The sequence below is a fragment of the Fringilla coelebs genome, assembly GCF_963513975.1.
Source record: "Fringilla coelebs genome assembly, chromosome: Z".
Taxonomy (NCBI): domain Eukaryota; kingdom Metazoa; phylum Chordata; class Aves; order Passeriformes; family Fringillidae; genus Fringilla; species Fringilla coelebs.
In genome coordinates this window covers 2644335-2662258 of record NC_140031.1, presented here as the reverse complement: position 1 = coordinate 2662258, position 17924 = coordinate 2644335, and the positions used below count along the sequence as shown (strand labels likewise).

Sequence of the window (17924 nt, the reverse complement as noted above, 5' to 3'; positions counted from 1 at the left end):
GCATTAAAACTTGTAAATTCCCAACCAGGACTGCACTATTCCTGCTGAAGCTGTGCTTTACTGAGACTCTGCAATTCCTCTCCAACCCTTATTCAGGCAGCATTTTCTTTGAAGCCAGTAGGGCTTTTTTTTTTTTTCCCCCAAGCTCAATACTTCATGATTTCGCCTATAATTCGGTGACTCAAGCTGGGTTCCAGGCAATTCCCATACATGCAATAAGAGGAGAAAAATAATGATTTAATTTTTGATCTTTTGTTTTGACTTCACTTTGGTGGAAACAAATGTGATTTATATCATCAAACAGACAAAAACAATAGAACATGTGTTTTCCACTTGGTAAACAAAATTAATCCCAGACTATTCATTAAGAACAGACTCCCAGAAGGCCTCCAAGATGGTAAGATGCAGGCAGCTTTTCTGCTGGGCACCCCAGGCTATGACTCCATGAAGAGAGGAGCATAAGCCACCATGCAAGACACAGAGGCCACAAGTCTGAACAGAAGAAAAAAAAATAAGGGAGTTAGTTTTAATCTCACAGTAAATAAACACAGAAAGAAAGGCCCTTTCTTTATTGACAAGCTCATAATTTATTTCCTACCCTTCACAGGGACTTTCTGCTCTTTCCAGCATACTGTGTGGCATCACTTTCATATATAACATACCAAAGGAGGTTAACAGAATCCCAGAGGGGTTTTTTGGGCTGGAGGAAACCTCAAAGATCATCTGGTTCCAAGGCCACTGCCATGAGCAGGGACACCTTCCACTAGCCCAGGGTTCTCTGTCCAGCCTGGCCTTGGACACTGCCAGGGATCTGGGGGCAGCCACAGCTGCTCTGGGCACCCTGGGCCAGGACCTCCCAGTCAAGAATTTCATTCTAATATCTAATACCCTGCCCTCTGTCAATCTGAAGTCATTCCCCCTTGTCCTGTGCCTCCATCCCTTGTCCAAAATCCCTCTCCAGCTCTTTTGTAGAGAGTCTTTATGAATAATTTCCAGCTTAATTACTCTGCTGTGATTACTTACCAAGCCAACACAGGGCCCTTTCTTCACTCCTTTTTCTATTTAAATATTAAATATGAATACACGGTAAGGGAAGGGAATAGATCTCACTGCAGCAATCTTGAGCATTGCTGTGACTGTGTGTTACAGCCTGGAACTGCAGATCCTGCCCTCCCTGACACCATCACTGGGGAGGAACAGCTTGTGCACCCAAGAGCAGATGAGCACTCTGATCACAGCCAGCCTGGAATGAGCAGGTCACAGTGTCACCACCCAAAGATCCCAGGGAAGTTGGTCTGTGGGAGCAGAGCCCCTCCAAGGGGCTTGTGTGACTGCAGCAGAGTCACACTTTGAGTGCACACAGCCCAAATCTTCTGCTGCTAATGAAAGAGCATTTCTCCTCCCCTCTGCTGCGCTCCGCAGTGCTGCTGTTTAACCCCAGACCGAGATGTTTAACTCCAGGAGGAGGTTTGGAGCATGGCATACAAAATGGTGTCAAAGAAAACCGGCAGCACTTCAGGTGATTTCACATCTTTTACTTTCAAGTGTTATTTGTGCTACACAAGCAGAATACAGCACCAAATAATTCCTGCCTCCTCGTTTCTGCACTGGCTGTCTGACCACTTAACCTGTATTATCTCCCCATACGCCGAGCTGATGAACAGTGCTTATCTCCACACCTGCAGGCTGGGAAGAGAGGGCTTTCCAGAACGATGCTTCAGTGCTGAAACTCTCTCCTCCTGATAGAGATCCCACTTCAGTCACATTTCTCACTGAAGCTTTCAACAGCTCCTGAACATTCATACTGCTGGCTGTATGGGCCATTGATGCAAACACTGTTTATTTGGTAACAAGATATCTAGGGACTGGAGTGACAGCACGGTGGGGCATAATGTGCACTTACTGCAAGAGTTAATTGTCTCATTATTGATAATCACCATGCCATTGCCACGGTTTTTATTGGGGTTTCCCTGTTAGTGATTGTATTAATATTTAAGTGATGTAAAGTGCACTGGTTTATATTACCAACAGTAAAATCCTCTTGCAGCCCTGAACAGAATTTGTTAGAGTCTGAATCTGGAGCTAAGCTAGAAGCAGGGTGCTGAAAGTCAGTGCTTTTCCCCTTCTCCAAGTTGTAACAAATGAAATATAATTATCAAATATAATTGGCATGCCAAGACAGTTTTTTTCAGCACGCAACAATCCTAGTTTCCTACCCAAGTGCTTTCAATTTAATCTGAAAAGTTACTGACCTCATTTTTCTTTTGCAGCTCTACAGATACATCTAGACACATCTTAGCAGTCTAATCAGGTAGCAGAGCTTTTAGAAGCGCTGGCAGCATATTGCTATCCTGTGGCAGGTCATAATATCCTGCGGCTGATCAGCGGCATCATGCAGTGCTCTGCTTTCTTCTTTTTTTTCCCCATGCCATAATCAAAAGATCAGCAGAATTGTAAATCTCTCCATTCCCAAGTCGTTCAGGGCTTTCCTCCCTTTCCCCATCCCCTCTCAGGTTCCTCCCCACCTGCCCTTCGAAGCTGCTGCAGCGACTGAGGAGGGGGTGCAGCCCCGGGACCCTCTCTTGACCAGCTGAGGAGCACCCAAGGCAGAGGTCACAGGCACTTCCCAAAGTGCTCATTTTAAGGCCAGTGTGGAAAGAGGCAGCCCAGGAATCTCTCTTCCCTTGGTTTCCACACATTTGGACAGCCCCCTCTTCATCCTCCCAAGCTTGTGACCAACAACAATATCTCTGAAAACACTGTATACCTGTTCATTTACCTAAGGAAGCAAGGCAAGGGTTAGGCAATTCACTGAGAGTCTGATCATGCCAGATCATCAAAAACGTGATAAAGAAGAGCAATCTGAGGGTATTGGCTTGTGAAGAAGCTTGATCAGGAGGATGAAAATGGGAGAAGAGGGATCTTCTCACTCTGCACAACTCCCTGACAGGAGGTTGGAGCCAGGTGGAGGTCGGGCTCTGCTCCTGGGGAACAAGGGACAGCGGGAGAGGAAACAGTCTCAAGGTGCACCAGGGAAGATTTAGACTGGATATTGGGAAAAATTTCTTCCCAGAAAGGGTTGTCCAGTCCTGGCAGAGCTGCCCAGGGCAGTAGAGAAGTCCCCATCCCTGGAGGGGTTTCAAAGCTGTGTGGATGTGGCACTCGGGGACATGGGTCAGTGGTGGCCTCAGCAGTGCTGGGGGAATGGCCGGACTTGATGCTCTGGGAGTTCTTTTTCAACCTAAACAATTCCAGAAACAATTCTATGGTGAGGAGGGTTCAAGGAAGAAGACCTGTCAGTTGATTGTGTAGCAAAGAGAATTAAACATATCCTGTAAATTTTGAAGGAGGAAGCAAAATGAGAAGTGGGTTCACCATGACTGAAGAAACTGTTTTAGAACTTGGCATTAGAAGTTACTGGAGGAGTGGGCAGACCTGATGGGAGAAGAAGCTGACATCCCTTTGGAGTAAGAGGAAAGAGTCACGGTGTTTTCCAATGCAGCCCCTGCTCCAATTCCCAACTGGCCCTGAAGAGGTGGTTCTCTTTTGAACTTCCCCACAGCTAGATTCATCATTGTTGCTATAGCCAGCATCTGAAAGCAGGGCTGAGGAACACGTTCTTACGTGGACAGTACCGAGGTGACCAATCTGACTGTACTGTGCTAGTCTTGTTCACAGGAACAGCAAAAAATCCTATCATCTGACTTGACTTTTTAGCATGATTCAGGCACTGAGAGGCATTTCACTTGCCTTAATTGTACTGGCTCCTTGCATTTTCTTCTTCCAGGATTAAGGGACTGACAAAATTGTTTCTTGTCCGTGTTTGGCAACAATACTTTTTTATTTTAAAATAGTACGCCCACTTTCCACTCCCTTCCCTGTGATCCCTCAAAACAGAAGTACACATGAAAACACGAAGCCTTAAAAAAAGTAATTATTTCAGAGCCTTATCATCAACATTTGAAGAACAAAACATGATAACACGCGTTTGTTGTCCCCAGATCCCCAGGCTCCAGCGAGTTTAGCGCGCATTTCTCTTCAGGGAGCCGTTTTTCACTGTTAATCACACTTTGTACACAGGAGATGCAATCTGGGAGATGGCAGTGGCGGCTCCTGGGGACGTGCAGGGATTTCACAGCCTACCTTCCCGTTTGGCAGCAGCCTCCGGATCGTCACGCGGTCCAAGTGCCACCCCGAGTTCACCCCTCCGCCCTTGTGTCCTATGCGGATCTTTTCAATGATGTCACCAACGTCCTCCAGCTACACAGAAACAAACAAACAAACAAACAAACAAACAAACAAACAAACAAACATGCTCCAAAACTGCTGGAACCCAGGACATCCCTCTGGCTGCCCTGGATGGCTTGAGACCCTGGTAGGAGGCTCAGAGACCTTGGCAGGGAGTTAAAAACACCTGTGCCTTCGATCTTAGTCCATGGAAACAATTACCAACTTTGTGTGGAGAGTTACAAGCCACAAGGGTTTGAGTGGAATGACAGTGAATTTATCACAGGGTGAAAAAGTCGAATTTTGGGGTTTTTAGAATGGGGGTTCAAGAGGCAAGATGGAGGAATCTGAGCATGTCCTGTCTTCCTCCTTCTTCTTCTTCTTGTCCTCCATCTTCTGCTGGGATGGTGGCACTTTTGGATTGGTTTAGAGACAGACTGTCTAACATAGGTGATAGGTATTGGAAAATTATTGTAAATAAAGTACACATAGGTTTTAGTACAAAAAGCCAACACCACCCCAAGGGCAGGCACTGTGCCGCAACCCGACCTGCTGGACAGACCTCAGCAGGTCAGAAAGAGAATATTAGATAAGAGCAAATAAACAACCTTGAAAACCAGAACCGAGGAATCTCGACTTCTTCTTTGGTCACGGGGCTGGGAAAAAAAGACTCTTTAATACCTCAGGAGCCATTTCAGCAACACTACAAAACCAAGAAAAAACCAAACAAGCAGAACCACCAAAAATTTTAAAAAAGGGAAATATTACAGCGTGAACAATTGGTGGCTTTTCAGACACCATTTCTCTACCTTATTTCATATTTTTCCAGGCTGTTTGAAGTCCCAGGGGAGAAAATGTTAGTGCTGATATATAGAATTATAAAATAAAATCCGAGAATAGGTTTGGTTCAAAGGGACCATAAAGATCAGCCAGTTCCACCCTCCTGCCATGGGCAGGGACACCTTCCATTAGACCAGGGGGGTCCAAACCCTACCCTTGAACACTTTCAGGGATGGAGCAACCACAGCTTCCCTGGAAAATCTGTTCCAGGGCCTCATCACCCTCCCAGCCAGCAATTCCTTCCCAACATCCCATCTGTCCCTACCCTCTGGCAGTTTAATATCATTGCCCCTTGTTCTGTCACTATCTGCCTAAATAAAAAGCCCCTCACCCTCTCTTTTATAAGCCCCTTGAGGCCCTGGCAGGGGCTCTGAGGTGTCCCTGGAGCCTTCTCTTGTGCAGGTGAGCAGCCCCAGCTGTGCCAGGCTGGCTCCAGAGCACAGGGGCTCCAGCCCTGGCAGCATCTCTGTGCCCTCCTCTGGAGTTATGCCCTAATTTGCATTTTGGCTAAAAGTTTTCTCTGGACTTCTGCTCCTAAATGGAGAGAACCTTGCCCTGCACAAATTACCCACCATATGAGGAAGGTCTGGTTGCACAGCAGCAATCCTTCATCTCAGGCTTCTCTGCATGAGTGGGAATGAAGGCACCTGCTTGGAAATTTTCCCTGTACTTGGAACTGGTGAGGCAGTATCTCGAGTGCTGTGTCCAGTTCTGGATCCCTCAATTCAACAAGAGAGACCCTGAGGGGCTGGAGCGTGTCCAGGGCAGGGAACGGAGCTGGGAAGGGGCTGGAGCCCCAGGAGAGGCTGAGGGAGCTGGGAAGGGGCTGAGCCTGGAGCAAAGGAGGCTCAGGGGGGACCTTGTGGCTCTGCACAGCTCCTGACAGGAGGGGACAGCCGGGGGGTCGGGCTGTGCTCCAGGGAACAGGGACAGGAGGAGGATACAGTCCTAGGCTGTGGAGAGGTTTAGTTTGGACGTTGGAAAGAAATTCTTCACAGGAAAGTATAATTAGACATTGAAATGGGCTGCCCAGGGAGGCGTTATAGCCACTGCTCCTGAAGGTACTAAAGGAATGAGGGGATGTGGCCCTCAGTGCTCTGGTCTGGTGACAAGGTGGGGATCGGTCACAGGCCAGACCTGATGATCTCAGAAGTCTTTTCCAGCCTAATTGATTCTGTGATTCTATGAAACTGGAATGCAGCCGCACCTTAAACTGCTCTTTTAAAATGACTTTCTTTTTTAAACACTTGTCTGCAGTCTCTTAATAGTGGAAGAATAACTTTGAGGTTAAAGTACTATACAAACAGCCTGGCATTTTATATTATCTCTCCTCTTCTGCCACAGAATCCCAATGCCATTCTGAGAAAGCCAACAGGATGATTAGCTTATTAAGTTGCTACTGGAGTTTTATGCCCCACCTTATTAATTGAGTAATTTGTTACTAGTGCATTACTTTTAACTCACTTCCCTTTCAAAGGCTTGAACAGGAAAAATTGAAATTTGCTCCTAAGCATTAGCTTTTGGTTATTCCTGTGCAAGCTTTTATGCAGCTGGCCTTCAAACGCCCAAGGCTGGCTTCAAACCTTTGCATGTAGAACACTGAGCTGTCCTTCTGTCCTCGGGGCCTGAGAGCCTGATTTTCTCGGAGAGGAGATGGGGCATATCCATTGGCTTCACTGGAGACTGCTCCCTTCCCTCCCCAGCCACACAGAAACAAAGACAGCAGCAGTTTTAGAAGGCTCCATAAGTCGGTAGGTCTGCACTACCCAAGGAATCCCCACTCTGAACAAACTGGGTTTGACTCCAGCAGCCCTGCTCCGGCTTTAGACAGCATGAGATTCACCACAAAATAATTAAATGATCCAAACTCGTTTCTAAAACTCACACACGTGCATACAAGTATGCATTAGGGAAAAATTATTTTTCCTCTTTTGTCCTGTCCAAATACTCATCTTTCACTGAGATTTTAATCAATAGGTAGCAATAAAATGATGCTTGAGCGGTCAAGATCCATGTTAAAGAAGAAGGGGGCTTTACCCTGCTCTAGGCATCTCCAGCAAATCATCGCTTGGAAGCACAGCTAAGAGCATCTAATCTTTCGTGCCTCTTTTGCAAAATACAAAATGATAGAGGGAGGTAAAACCACAAAGCAAACAGACAATTCCCAGTTTGTGTTTTCTGAAACCCCCCAAATTCTTTTCAAGGTCTATTGAACTCCAAATTACGGCTCTGCACAAGCAGGTGAAAGAAAAATATATTTTGCTTTGTTTCCATCTCCTGCAGAAAGAGGAACTGGTGAAGTGAGAATGAAGTTTGGGGACAGGTTAATATGATGTTATAAATCGGTAGAACACACTGCAGTTTCTCTCACTTAATCTAAGAAAAGTAGTGATGTTTCAGATTCCACCAAAATTGAAATAAATCTTATGTAATAAAGACTTAAGCAGAACATTCAGTTTAAGATTTATACCTGGGGATTAATGCAACCTCTACTATGAAAAATTGTGTAGAAACTCCACCAAAATAAATCTTATTCTTTGTTTTAAAGGAATCACACTGGGGATTTATTTTATGATTCATGACATATAACAACAACGTGGGCTGCAAGTATTTTAAGAATTGGTTTAAAATTTCCCTTCAATTACAAAAACAAACCAGACTAAAAAAACAGACAGAAGCTGTAAGATCCTCTATGAAGTCAATTTTGGTGCTGTAGCCAGGAAGAAGGGAAGGGAATGGCATGGAGCAGCATCAACAGGATGAGCCAGAGCAGGTCTGCCTGTATTTTTTGCCTCTTACAAATTCTCAGCAATAGGAATATACTGTGAATAGGAATTGCTTAATACTGTGGATGTAAATGAGCTCACTCTTTGATGTGTACTGGTTTGCTATTTGCATACAGTTGTGCAAACACTTGGGGAAATACTTGGTAAGATCTTTCAAGAAGTTAGCCCGGGTATTCAAAAATCACATTGTCTGCAGCCAAGAAATGGTTTCCCTGCCTGAAGATACAGAAGAAAAAGCATTATGCCTCTAAGTATTGCAAACTGCAAGAGAATCGCAGAATCACAGAACACCCTGAGCTGGAAGGGACCCACCAGGATCACCCAGCCCAGCTCCTGCCCTGCACAGACCCCCAGCAATCCCACCCTGTCCATCCCTGGCAGTGCTGTCCAAAGGCTCCTGGAGCTCTGGCAGCCTCGGGGCTGTGCCCATCCCTGGGGAGCCTGGGCAGTGCCAGCACCCTCTGGGGAAGAGCCTTTCCCTGATATCCAACCTAAACCTCCCTTCATGCTGTTTCCCCAAGTCCTGTTTGCCCCTGAGAGTGCAGAGATCAGCGTCTGTCCCTCCTTTTCCCCTGGTGAGGATGTTGGAATTGCGGTGGAGCCTCCCCCCAGTCTCCTCCTCTCCAGCTGAGCAGACCCAGTGCCCTCAGCTGCTCCTCACACAGCTTCCCCTCAAGGCCCATCACCATCCCTGTGGCTTTCTTTGGATGCTCTCTAACAGCTTAATGTCTTTTTTTATGCTGTGGCACCCAAAAGTGCCCTCAGCACTCGAGGTGAGGCTGCCCCAGCCCAGAGCAGAGCAGCAGTGACTGAGCTGGGTGAGACCAGTGAGGAGCAGAGCAGTGGTGACACATCCTGGTCAGGATTTCCCCTCTCTGTCATTTTGGAAACGACCTCTGGCCCTTCCCCAGCCTGGAAACTCATCCTTGATGCCAATGGAGGTGAGGAGGAGGGAGGGGCAGGGGCTGACATGACCTTCATGACCCCCTTTCCCCCCTCCCAATCTTTCCAAGGTTCATCTCAGGCATTATCAAAGCCCTTTCTGTTGATTAATAAATTTGATGGTTTTACAGTTCAAGAAGAGAGAGGACTGAGGGTGTCTATTCCTGACCACTGCATGCTCCCCAGTGCCCCCCACGCTTCGATCTTACCTCCACAATGAACTGATTCACTGAATTCCTCTCAAAATACATCCTTTGCTCTCTCTTGTTGAGGCACAGGGATTTTTGCTGAGTGCAAATCCCATCACTTCCATAAAGAACAATGAAGACATCTGCATCCGTGCCAGCTCCAAAAATATCACTGGTGTACACTGTGATTTCGTAAGGGACAACTGGTTTAGGAAATGACAGAAAACAGAAACAAGCCAAAAGGAGTTAGGAGCCAGCATAGCAATGCCCCTACGGAAAAAAAAATAGTGAAACAAAAAATGAGTTATAAATCTCAACAGTGAAAGAGGAGAGGGTAGCAATCACACACTTGCAGTCAGTTAAATTATCAAGTTGGTCAGTCCTATGGGAATCCAAAGGAATTCTTTTTCATAAGGAAATTCCTTTCCTTTATAAGGCAAATTGACCTTGATATGAGTTGATGTAATGAGTTTTTAGGTTAATCATACGACATTCTGTATACTTGCCATCCAAAGTTACTGAAATGAGATTTATTTCAACAGCTAAAGAGTTAAAGCAAAACATGAATTTGCAAATTTTTGAGCATTTAAGAAGATGGATGAAGTTAAGACAACTGGAGGCAGTGAAAAATATGCAAGATAGTCTTATTGATAAAAAAGTCCTAATATTTCCATTACTAAACACATGACAAAAATCCATAACAAGGAAGTTTAATAATTCCTCTGTTCCATTTTTCACTTGGTACCACCTCCCCTGAAACACTGAGGCAAACAGGTTAAATTACAACTCAGAACCATGCTGAATGCAGAACAGTAATGTTCAAGACCATAAATATTCTTTTCCTGTGGTTTTTCCAGAATGTCCCTTGACCCCAGAATGGGCTGCCTCCTTTTGTTCTATTCTACCTTCACAGCTTCTCAGTCCTGAGTCCTGCTGGAGTATGACTCAGATTTGCTCAGGAATAAGGCTGACCCAGGAATATGGGAACAGGGGCTCTGTTCCTGGCTCATCTATGGACTTGCTGAATATACCCTCAGTTTTCAAGGTGAGATGGTGTTCAGAGTAAGAAACATAGGTTTAGATGCCTGCTCATCAGACAAGAGTATCTCCAGATGTAAGCAATAAAGTCAATAAAGTGAAGAAACACTTAATCAAGGAATGGAGGCACTTTTCTTGGGATTAGCTCTGTCTTTCCCCAAATCCAACCTCTGAATAATAACCATGATGGAAATTCAGACACTCCACTGTCATGAGCACACGTGATGTCAGGTGCGCCATCTGGCAAACTGCATCCTGTCCCAAACCCCTTTAAATCCTTTCTGAAATCAAAACACCAGGTAACACTTGGCCTGAACAGCTGAACAGCTCTGCAGGGACCTCTCCTGCCTCAGGAAGAGGCTTTCCCTCAGTCCCACAACGCATAAGCACAGCCTTCAACACCAGGACCTGCCATGGCCACAATACACTCCTGGCCATCCCTCTCTCATGCATCCCTAAAAAGCTTCCATCCTTTCCCAACCCTCCCTACAATCTTGTCAGCTGCTTGTCATTCTCACCCTCCTACTCTGCCACATCTTCAGTAGTTTTTGATATTTATATTACAGCAGCTTGCCCTGTGTTTCAGACTCAGCATCTCTGTCAGGGTAGGGAAAAGTCTCTCAGCACCACCTCTATTACTGTTGGAGTAACTCTGATTATCCATATAAGACACTAATCGTTCATTAAAAGCTCAGGCTCTCTAAATACAGCTCTCAGGAGGCCACAGATGAAGAAGTTTTCTTCTACAGAGAGTCAGCCTGAAGATACTCAATATTCTTCCTGCCCAACCCAGAGAAATCTGCTCTGCTGTGCTGCAAGTAAACTGGAATAGTTTCCCCAGAATGTAAGAAGAGGGGAAAAAAAAATCCTGCATACCAAAAATCACACATTATGCATTATGAATTAAAAATTATCCTCTCTGCTGAAGGCTGTAGCACTTGCTCTTGTTGCTTGAATATTAACATCAGCTTAGAACTGAATCAGCAAAGCAGCGCCCTAACAAGGTCACCAACAGCACAACTTTCAGCTGTCAGATGCCCAATTCATTTACATGGCACTTTTAGAGCTGTATCCCCACAGGGATGATTTTAATTGGGCTGTGGATGACATGTTTTCATCGTGAAACAATTCTGGCACGAGTCATCATAAAACAAATCAAGCCAGTTTAGTTACCTCTGGCAAACTGAAACGCACAGGTTAATTGCTAGGAAACCAGAATGGAGTAAACAGCACAGTGGGGAAAAAGTGGTGAAAAAGCCTGAGCTGACGGTGGGCCTGGTGCAAAATGTTTGCCAGAGAGTCCCAACTGCTTCCAAAGGCTGGATGTGGACTGCTGACAAAAACCAGGATAACACGAATTATGTGCTCAAAGGCACAGCATGCCAGAAGCTCCTACATCATTAAAATATCCAGTATTAATAAATTATATAGTGAACATCTGCATCAAAATATATATTGATTGGGATAACGTGGAAAAAAACAGGAGAGATGCAGGTATTGAGTGTCTGGCTTAGAGTCACTCCTATAAAAGGTGTCACTGCATCTATTAATCAATTTATTTTTTCAGACACAAAGACATGGAATACTGCATCCATCTCTGGGGTGCCCAGCTTAAAGAGGACATGGAGCTGCTGGAGCCAGTGCAGAGGAGGGCACGGAGATGCTGCCAGGGCTGGAGCCCCTGTGCTCTGGAGCCAGCCTGGCACAGCTGGGGCTGCTCACCTGCACAAGAGAAGGCTCCAGGGACACCTCAGAGCCCCTGCCAGGGCCTCAAGGGGCTCCAGGAGAGCTGCACAGGGACTGGGCACAAGGCAGGGAGGGACAGCAGCCAGGGAATGGCTTCCCAGGGCCAGAGGGCAGGGACAGATGGGATATTGGGAATGAGGAATTGCTGGCTGGGAGGGTGGGCAGGCCCTGGCCCAGGGTGCCCAGAGCAGCTGTGGCTGCCCCTGGATCCCTGGCAGTGTCCAAGGCCAGGCTGGACAGGGCTTGGAGCAGCCTGGGACAGTGGAAGGGGTCCCTGCCCATGGCAGGGGGTGGGACCGGATGATCTCTAAGGTCTCTTTCAATTCTGTGAATTTAGTTTTTCTTCCATTGGACTGACAAAAGTGCAGAAGGGAGCAAAGAGAATCCTTTCTTCTGCTCCAGAGAGTTTGGATAAAGAAGGTTAGACATAAGAAATAAAAATACCTTGATCAGAGAATAGATGAAGCACAAAGACATGACAATGGTAGATCCTCAGAGAAGAAATTATTTCAGCTTACAGGCTGCAGGGTACAGGGATCTGAACATGGGAGGGACCTTCAACATGAACTTCTGTCTTCATAATAAAAAAAAAGGAGGCAAAACAGCTGATGGCCTTCCTTGTGGTTATTCCTACAACTACTTGTGAAAAAGGAAACTGAGGCAGAGAGAGGGAGTTTGGGCAGCTCAGAATTTTGATATATAAATAAAGAACTGCAGTTAATAAGGCTTTTGGTACCTTCAGTGCATGCAGTGGGGATGAGAGGGGGCGCAGCCTCAGTGTGAAATATTTTATCTTTTCTTATGAATGACCAGGGAAGGACCTGTCAGGAAATCAGCTCCCAGGTGTCAGACCTCATCCCTCATCATTGTGGCATCCAACCCAATGTAAGGAAAAGGCAGCTCTGACAGTACCCTGATGCCGAGCAAAATGCATCAACCACTTGAAATGAAGCAGATCAGAGAGGGACAAGTCAAATACAGTCCCAGGGCTGTACTCTGCACACTGTCAAAGATGCTTAAGAAAGGGGAGCAACGAGAAGGGAGAGGGCTAAAAAGTAAGCAAAATATTTCATTTATTTCAAGAAAACCATGGTATCTGATGCTCAGTATTCTGCAACCAGGAAAAGAAGTTTCCAGAACTAAAGAGTTTGAGTTGCCATAGCAGACTTGAGCTCATACTCAGAAGGAGCTGAGTAGGGGTAATGTTTATCCAAAACATTAATTTGGAGGGGAGTGAAGAGTAAGGAAAAATTGGGGAACACTAAAAAAGGCAGACTGGTGCAGCACTTCTAGAAAAGCACCACTCTAAAGAAGCTCTGGAAGAAGGTCTTTCAGCAAGAGAGAGGTGTGCAATGCCAAAGGCACTGGAAGAACTAAGACTTGGAAACAAGACCAGAGTGTCTGCTTTGGCACCAGAAATGGCAATATTAGAATGGAGCAAGATCAAAGGGAAACTGGAGACAAGAAAGACAGCTTGGAATGAGCAGAGGACTTGGAGGGGATAGGGAAATAGGAAGAAAAAGACAATCATCCACATGACTTCTAATGATTCTCTGACTTGGCAAACGCAGTAAATGTTAATCTAGAGCACCCAGTGGAACCTTCTTGTAGTAATTTGAATAGCTGGCATGAGATCTACTTTTAAATTTCCCAAAGCCAGTTCAAGGGAGAGGTGAAACCTATAAAACTGCATGAGATAGTGAGATTTTATCTTCTGTAATGATGGTTGTATCCTGGGGAAATGGCATTCTGCTCACATGGGATGTACTCTATTGTCTGCAGTTCTGCAGGGAAGATAATTCTCTCAATGGCTCCATCATCCTCGGATTTATCCAGCCAGCGGCCACAGGGAAACTTGAGGCACTGTCCCAGGGATGGGGCATCAATCTCCACCCATTCCAGAAACCAGCCAGTTGAATTACCTGTGGTGCAGAGATAACAGTGAATAACCCACAAAGCCTTTGCAGACAACAGCAAACGAATCACTGCACGCCAGACCTCCGAGAAATAAATCTTTCTGTCTTTTGCCAAAAGGAATGTTGAATATATGGCGTAAAGATCATTGGATGCAATTGCCCAGGACTGAGGTAAAATGCTTCACATTTCTGTGAGTGTCAGGCTAAAGATGTGCACGTGGAAATGCTAATTACTGCATCACTTTTATCAATTGGCCTCTGTAATAATAAAGAGTAGTTATCAATAAACCTGTCATTTAATGACCCACAGGGAAAGAGATCCATGCATAGCTCCACTGTCTCCCTTGTTTGTAGCAGATACACAGAATTCTGTCTAAAAAGCAGCCAAGACTTGATCAAAATACCACCAAAAATAATAAAGAAGTGAAAAAAAAAAAGGGGGGGGGTTGGTGGTATCTGTGAAATCTCTCTAAATATGATGCTGTAGAACTATAAAGACTATTGCAGAGGGAGAGGATGTAAAGCTACCTGCGAGCTGGCACCACTGAGCTCCTAATGTCACATGGGAATGGAATCAGCAGCAAAGATAGTAGCAGCAGCAGCCAAAGTGACAGCATGGATCTGTCACCAAAAGGTAAATTACGTTTGGGGTCTTGGAGGCAGGTTATTTTATACAGCAAAGCACCCAGTGCACTAGAAACACTGCATTACAGAGCAGATTATCTTACCTTTATTGTCATGGCCTATCTTGATTTTTTTCAGGTCTCCAATGTCCACAGACTCCACTGTAAACTCATCTACCTTCCCACGCTCAAATTTGTTCTTGTTAATCTTTGAGGCCTTTAGGCTGACTATCCCTGTTGTGGCGATGCAAAAGGACATTGTTCAGCATGTGAAACAAATCCTCTGGGAATGTCAACAGTGGAACGAGGGAAGGGGCTAAAATGCAAAAATTGGCTTTTCATCTCAAGATCTGAGCTTTGTCCCTCCCTCTGAGCCCAAGTCTGTATCAACACCCAAAATATACAGAATTCCTCCCTTGAATGATCCTCTGGCAGTGCAACAGGGATGATGTTGTCGTGCTGTGCTCACAGCTAAAGAAATCAGTGCAACCCATCAGCTCCCTGTCACTCTCACAGGCATCCCAGCCACTGCACACACAGCTCAGCTGCTTCCAAGAGGATTTGCTCATCAGCTGATTAAATACTTCTGGGCCACTCAAAGAGGCAGAGGAGGGTTGGGTTTCAGGAGCATGCTGATTCATTGCTGAGGAAAGCAAATCATCCAGTGCATTCACTGCTCGATAATGTAGTCCCAGTCAACTGTGCTGTTTCTATAATTGAAATTAAAACCTTTAGACCAGCAGCTGGTGCAAATCAGCATCGCAAAGCTTGGCAGTGATTTACAGCAGCTGGTGCTGTGCTCCAAGTTACCACGACGTGTGCACCAACTGCCAGAACACAAAGTTGCACTAAAAGGAGTGAGAAACGCGTATTGGGGAAATGAAAAGAAACCAGGACCTGTCTTTCCAGGTGTCAGACAGGTTGCTTTCCTTTTCCATCATTTGAAGCCATACCTGTATCGTCTTTACTCCCATAGAGTATGATGAAAACGTTGGCATCTGTCCCAGCATTCTTCTTGTCCCCCGTTTTCACTTTCACTGTGTATGTCGTGGATTTAGCTGCCAGATAAAACATCTTAATTTAAGAGTGTGACGTGCGACCAGGAGTTAACTCTACTCTTCCTTGCATAAATGTGTTCTTGGTTTGAGTTTTGTTTTGACTGATCACAGCCATGCTGTAATCTCTAATTCCTGTCCTATGCTCTGGTAGCCCTTGAGGTGAGCTGGGGTTATCTTGTTCCAGAATCTTCTACTGCTTCAGTCACCCAGCACACTGCCTGCATATCTGCAGATAAGAAATAGGCTCAAGCCTTCCCATTTGCTTCCTGGAAACCTCTAACCCTCCTCAAAGCTGCCTCTGACTGCAATATTTCATTAAAAAAATTCACATACCCCCCCCCCCCCTTTATTTCACTGGCATCAAGTAAGACATGTGCATATAACACGTACCAGAAAGTGTGTACACTGACATATACACTTCCTATTCACAAACACACCTTTCAGAACAGCATCAGCAGGGATGTTTCTACTGCAACATCATCTAGAAAGTGCAGTAAACCCATTAAAAAACTCATGGAAAATTCTGATATGGTTTTCACTCAGCTGCTATAACCTCAAGATTTCCATAATGGAATACTTCCTTCCTAGTTGGACATATCTTTCCAAAAGAAACCAGTGAAAGTGTTGGGCACTCAGCCCCTTGCTGAGTGTGTCCCAGTGATCCAGGAGTGTGTCACTGCTCTGTAGTTACCATGTAAATTTATTTACTAGTGAGGCAAAGTTGTTTTGGAGGACAACAGACACAAGCAGCAAGATGGAAAGCGAGACAAATTTAGGTCCCTTCTCTTTCTTTGTGTGTGTTTCCTCTCTGCTCAGTTTCACTTTGGAACATTTAACCATTACAGTCCATGATGTGAAATGAATGAGATTTATTCCTTAGATGTTAGCAACCAATATGCATTTCAGTTCAAAGACAAGGACTGAACCTATTACCCATCTTCCTAGCTTTGTCACTTAGGGTCCAATCTTGCAAGATGACTAAATCAACTAAAAATGAGGAGGGTCCACTCCTCACAGTCTGACACACACTTGACACATCATTCACACCTGAAAATTTCATTTTGGGGCAAAATTACTGCCAGCACAGTGAGGAACTGCTACTGCTCACTGCTAATGCCCTCAGCAGCACTAACAACCTGGTTCCCTTCCAACCCCACACTGGAAGAAATTCAAGGCCAACACATGCATTCCACCTTTCTGTTCCAGGCCCAAAGTTGCAGGAGACTGGCCCTCATTTTCCGAATCTTTCATTACAAATGCTTCATCCACTGGGACCAGCTCCCTGGCAATCTGACCATCATCTTCCTCCACTGCCAACCACCGCTGGCATGGAAAGTAATACCTACAAAATGACAGCAGCACCCGGTGCTTACACAGGACTTCACAGGCTTTAATAACATAAACAAGCACAAATCAAAGGCTACTTGGAAAAGAAAAAAGCCAAAAAAACAACAAGATTACTCAAGGCTGAGCAATACATCTGTTTTCATCCTTGAGATCTGGTGTTGTGGGAGCTAAATCCATAAATAGGTTAGGGAGTACATACTGCTAAGTGCTGTTTCTGGGCTGCCCGCCCCACATGGTTGATTCATTTAAATTTCATTCCCAGAAAGAGTTCAGTAACTTGAAGGACCTCCAGTCTCCCAGGCATTTTATGTTTATGAAGACTGAGCCCATCCTGTCCTTAAGAGTGGTCCCACCCATCAGAGCATTGTGCAATTTTAAGCATGCGATTTCCAGCAAGTTCCAGCTCGAAGGCAAGCCTATATTTCAGGTTTTGAACAGCCCATTCTTTGCTCATCCAGCTGTCTGTGGAAATCACGAGAGTTTGCTTAGATCAGAATTTGCTTCTGGCCCAGATCTTTGCATTAAGTAGGAAGGGGCAAAACAAAACGTGAGCTCAGAGACTTCCAAAGTGAGGCCGCGAAGGGAAAAGCTTGAGCGCAGCCTCTGCTCCAGGAGGGAGAGATGAGCCCATCCCATGAGGAGAAACAGAAAAAAGCTGAGGCTGCCTTCCCAGCACCGCTGTTTCCCAAATTACAGAGGTGCTGGGACAGCAATTCCCCCCACGGGAGCCCCGGAATGGCCCCACGCTCTGTGTGACGGCACAGGGACCACAAGGCTCCCAAAGGATGGCCATTCCCTCAGGAGCTCCAACACTGCCCTCCTGCATCTCCTCTGCCTCCCCACGGCCCTGCAGGCTCCTGAGGACGTGGCCCCTCTCCTGACCCCGTGAAAAGGGCACAAGGGGCTCCTCACGTGGTGCTCTCTTTGAGGTCAATGATCTCCACCCTCTCCAGGAACCAGCTGGGGCTGGCACCGGAGTTATCGTGGCGGATCCGCAGCTTCTTCAGCTCGCCCAGGTCGATGGCTTTGATGGTGAACACGTCTACCTGCACAGGAGGCAAGAGGCAAATGGCTGTGTTTCCAAGAAAGAAGGAAAGAAAGGCAGTAAATGGCTAAAGGTAATCTTTTTTGCCATTAAAACACAGCTATTTGTAAGTTCTCTTTGTACTCTTTGTGTGGGTGTACAAAAATAACTGCAGAACTCCGAGGTCTC

The 17924-nt window shown here is 45.7% G+C and overlaps 1 protein-coding gene across 1 annotated transcript in view; it reads right to left on the bottom strand.

Annotated features, from left to right (window-relative positions):
• Positions 1-17924, bottom strand: part of LOXHD1 (lipoxygenase homology PLAT domains 1) — a gene marked incomplete at both ends in the record, with an annotated part of 147378 nt that overhangs the window by 54139 nt on the left and 75315 nt on the right. Inside the window, 7 exons of the mRNA XM_084225643.1 lie at positions 4144-4260; positions 9005-9186; positions 13525-13689; positions 14412-14540; positions 15260-15364; positions 16558-16706; positions 17624-17757. Coding sequence (XP_084081769.1) covers positions 4144-4260; positions 9005-9186; positions 13525-13689; positions 14412-14540; positions 15260-15364; positions 16558-16706; positions 17624-17757 — 981 coding nt within the window. The remainder of the gene's footprint in view (positions 1-4143; positions 4261-9004; positions 9187-13524; positions 13690-14411; positions 14541-15259; positions 15365-16557; positions 16707-17623; positions 17758-17924) is intronic.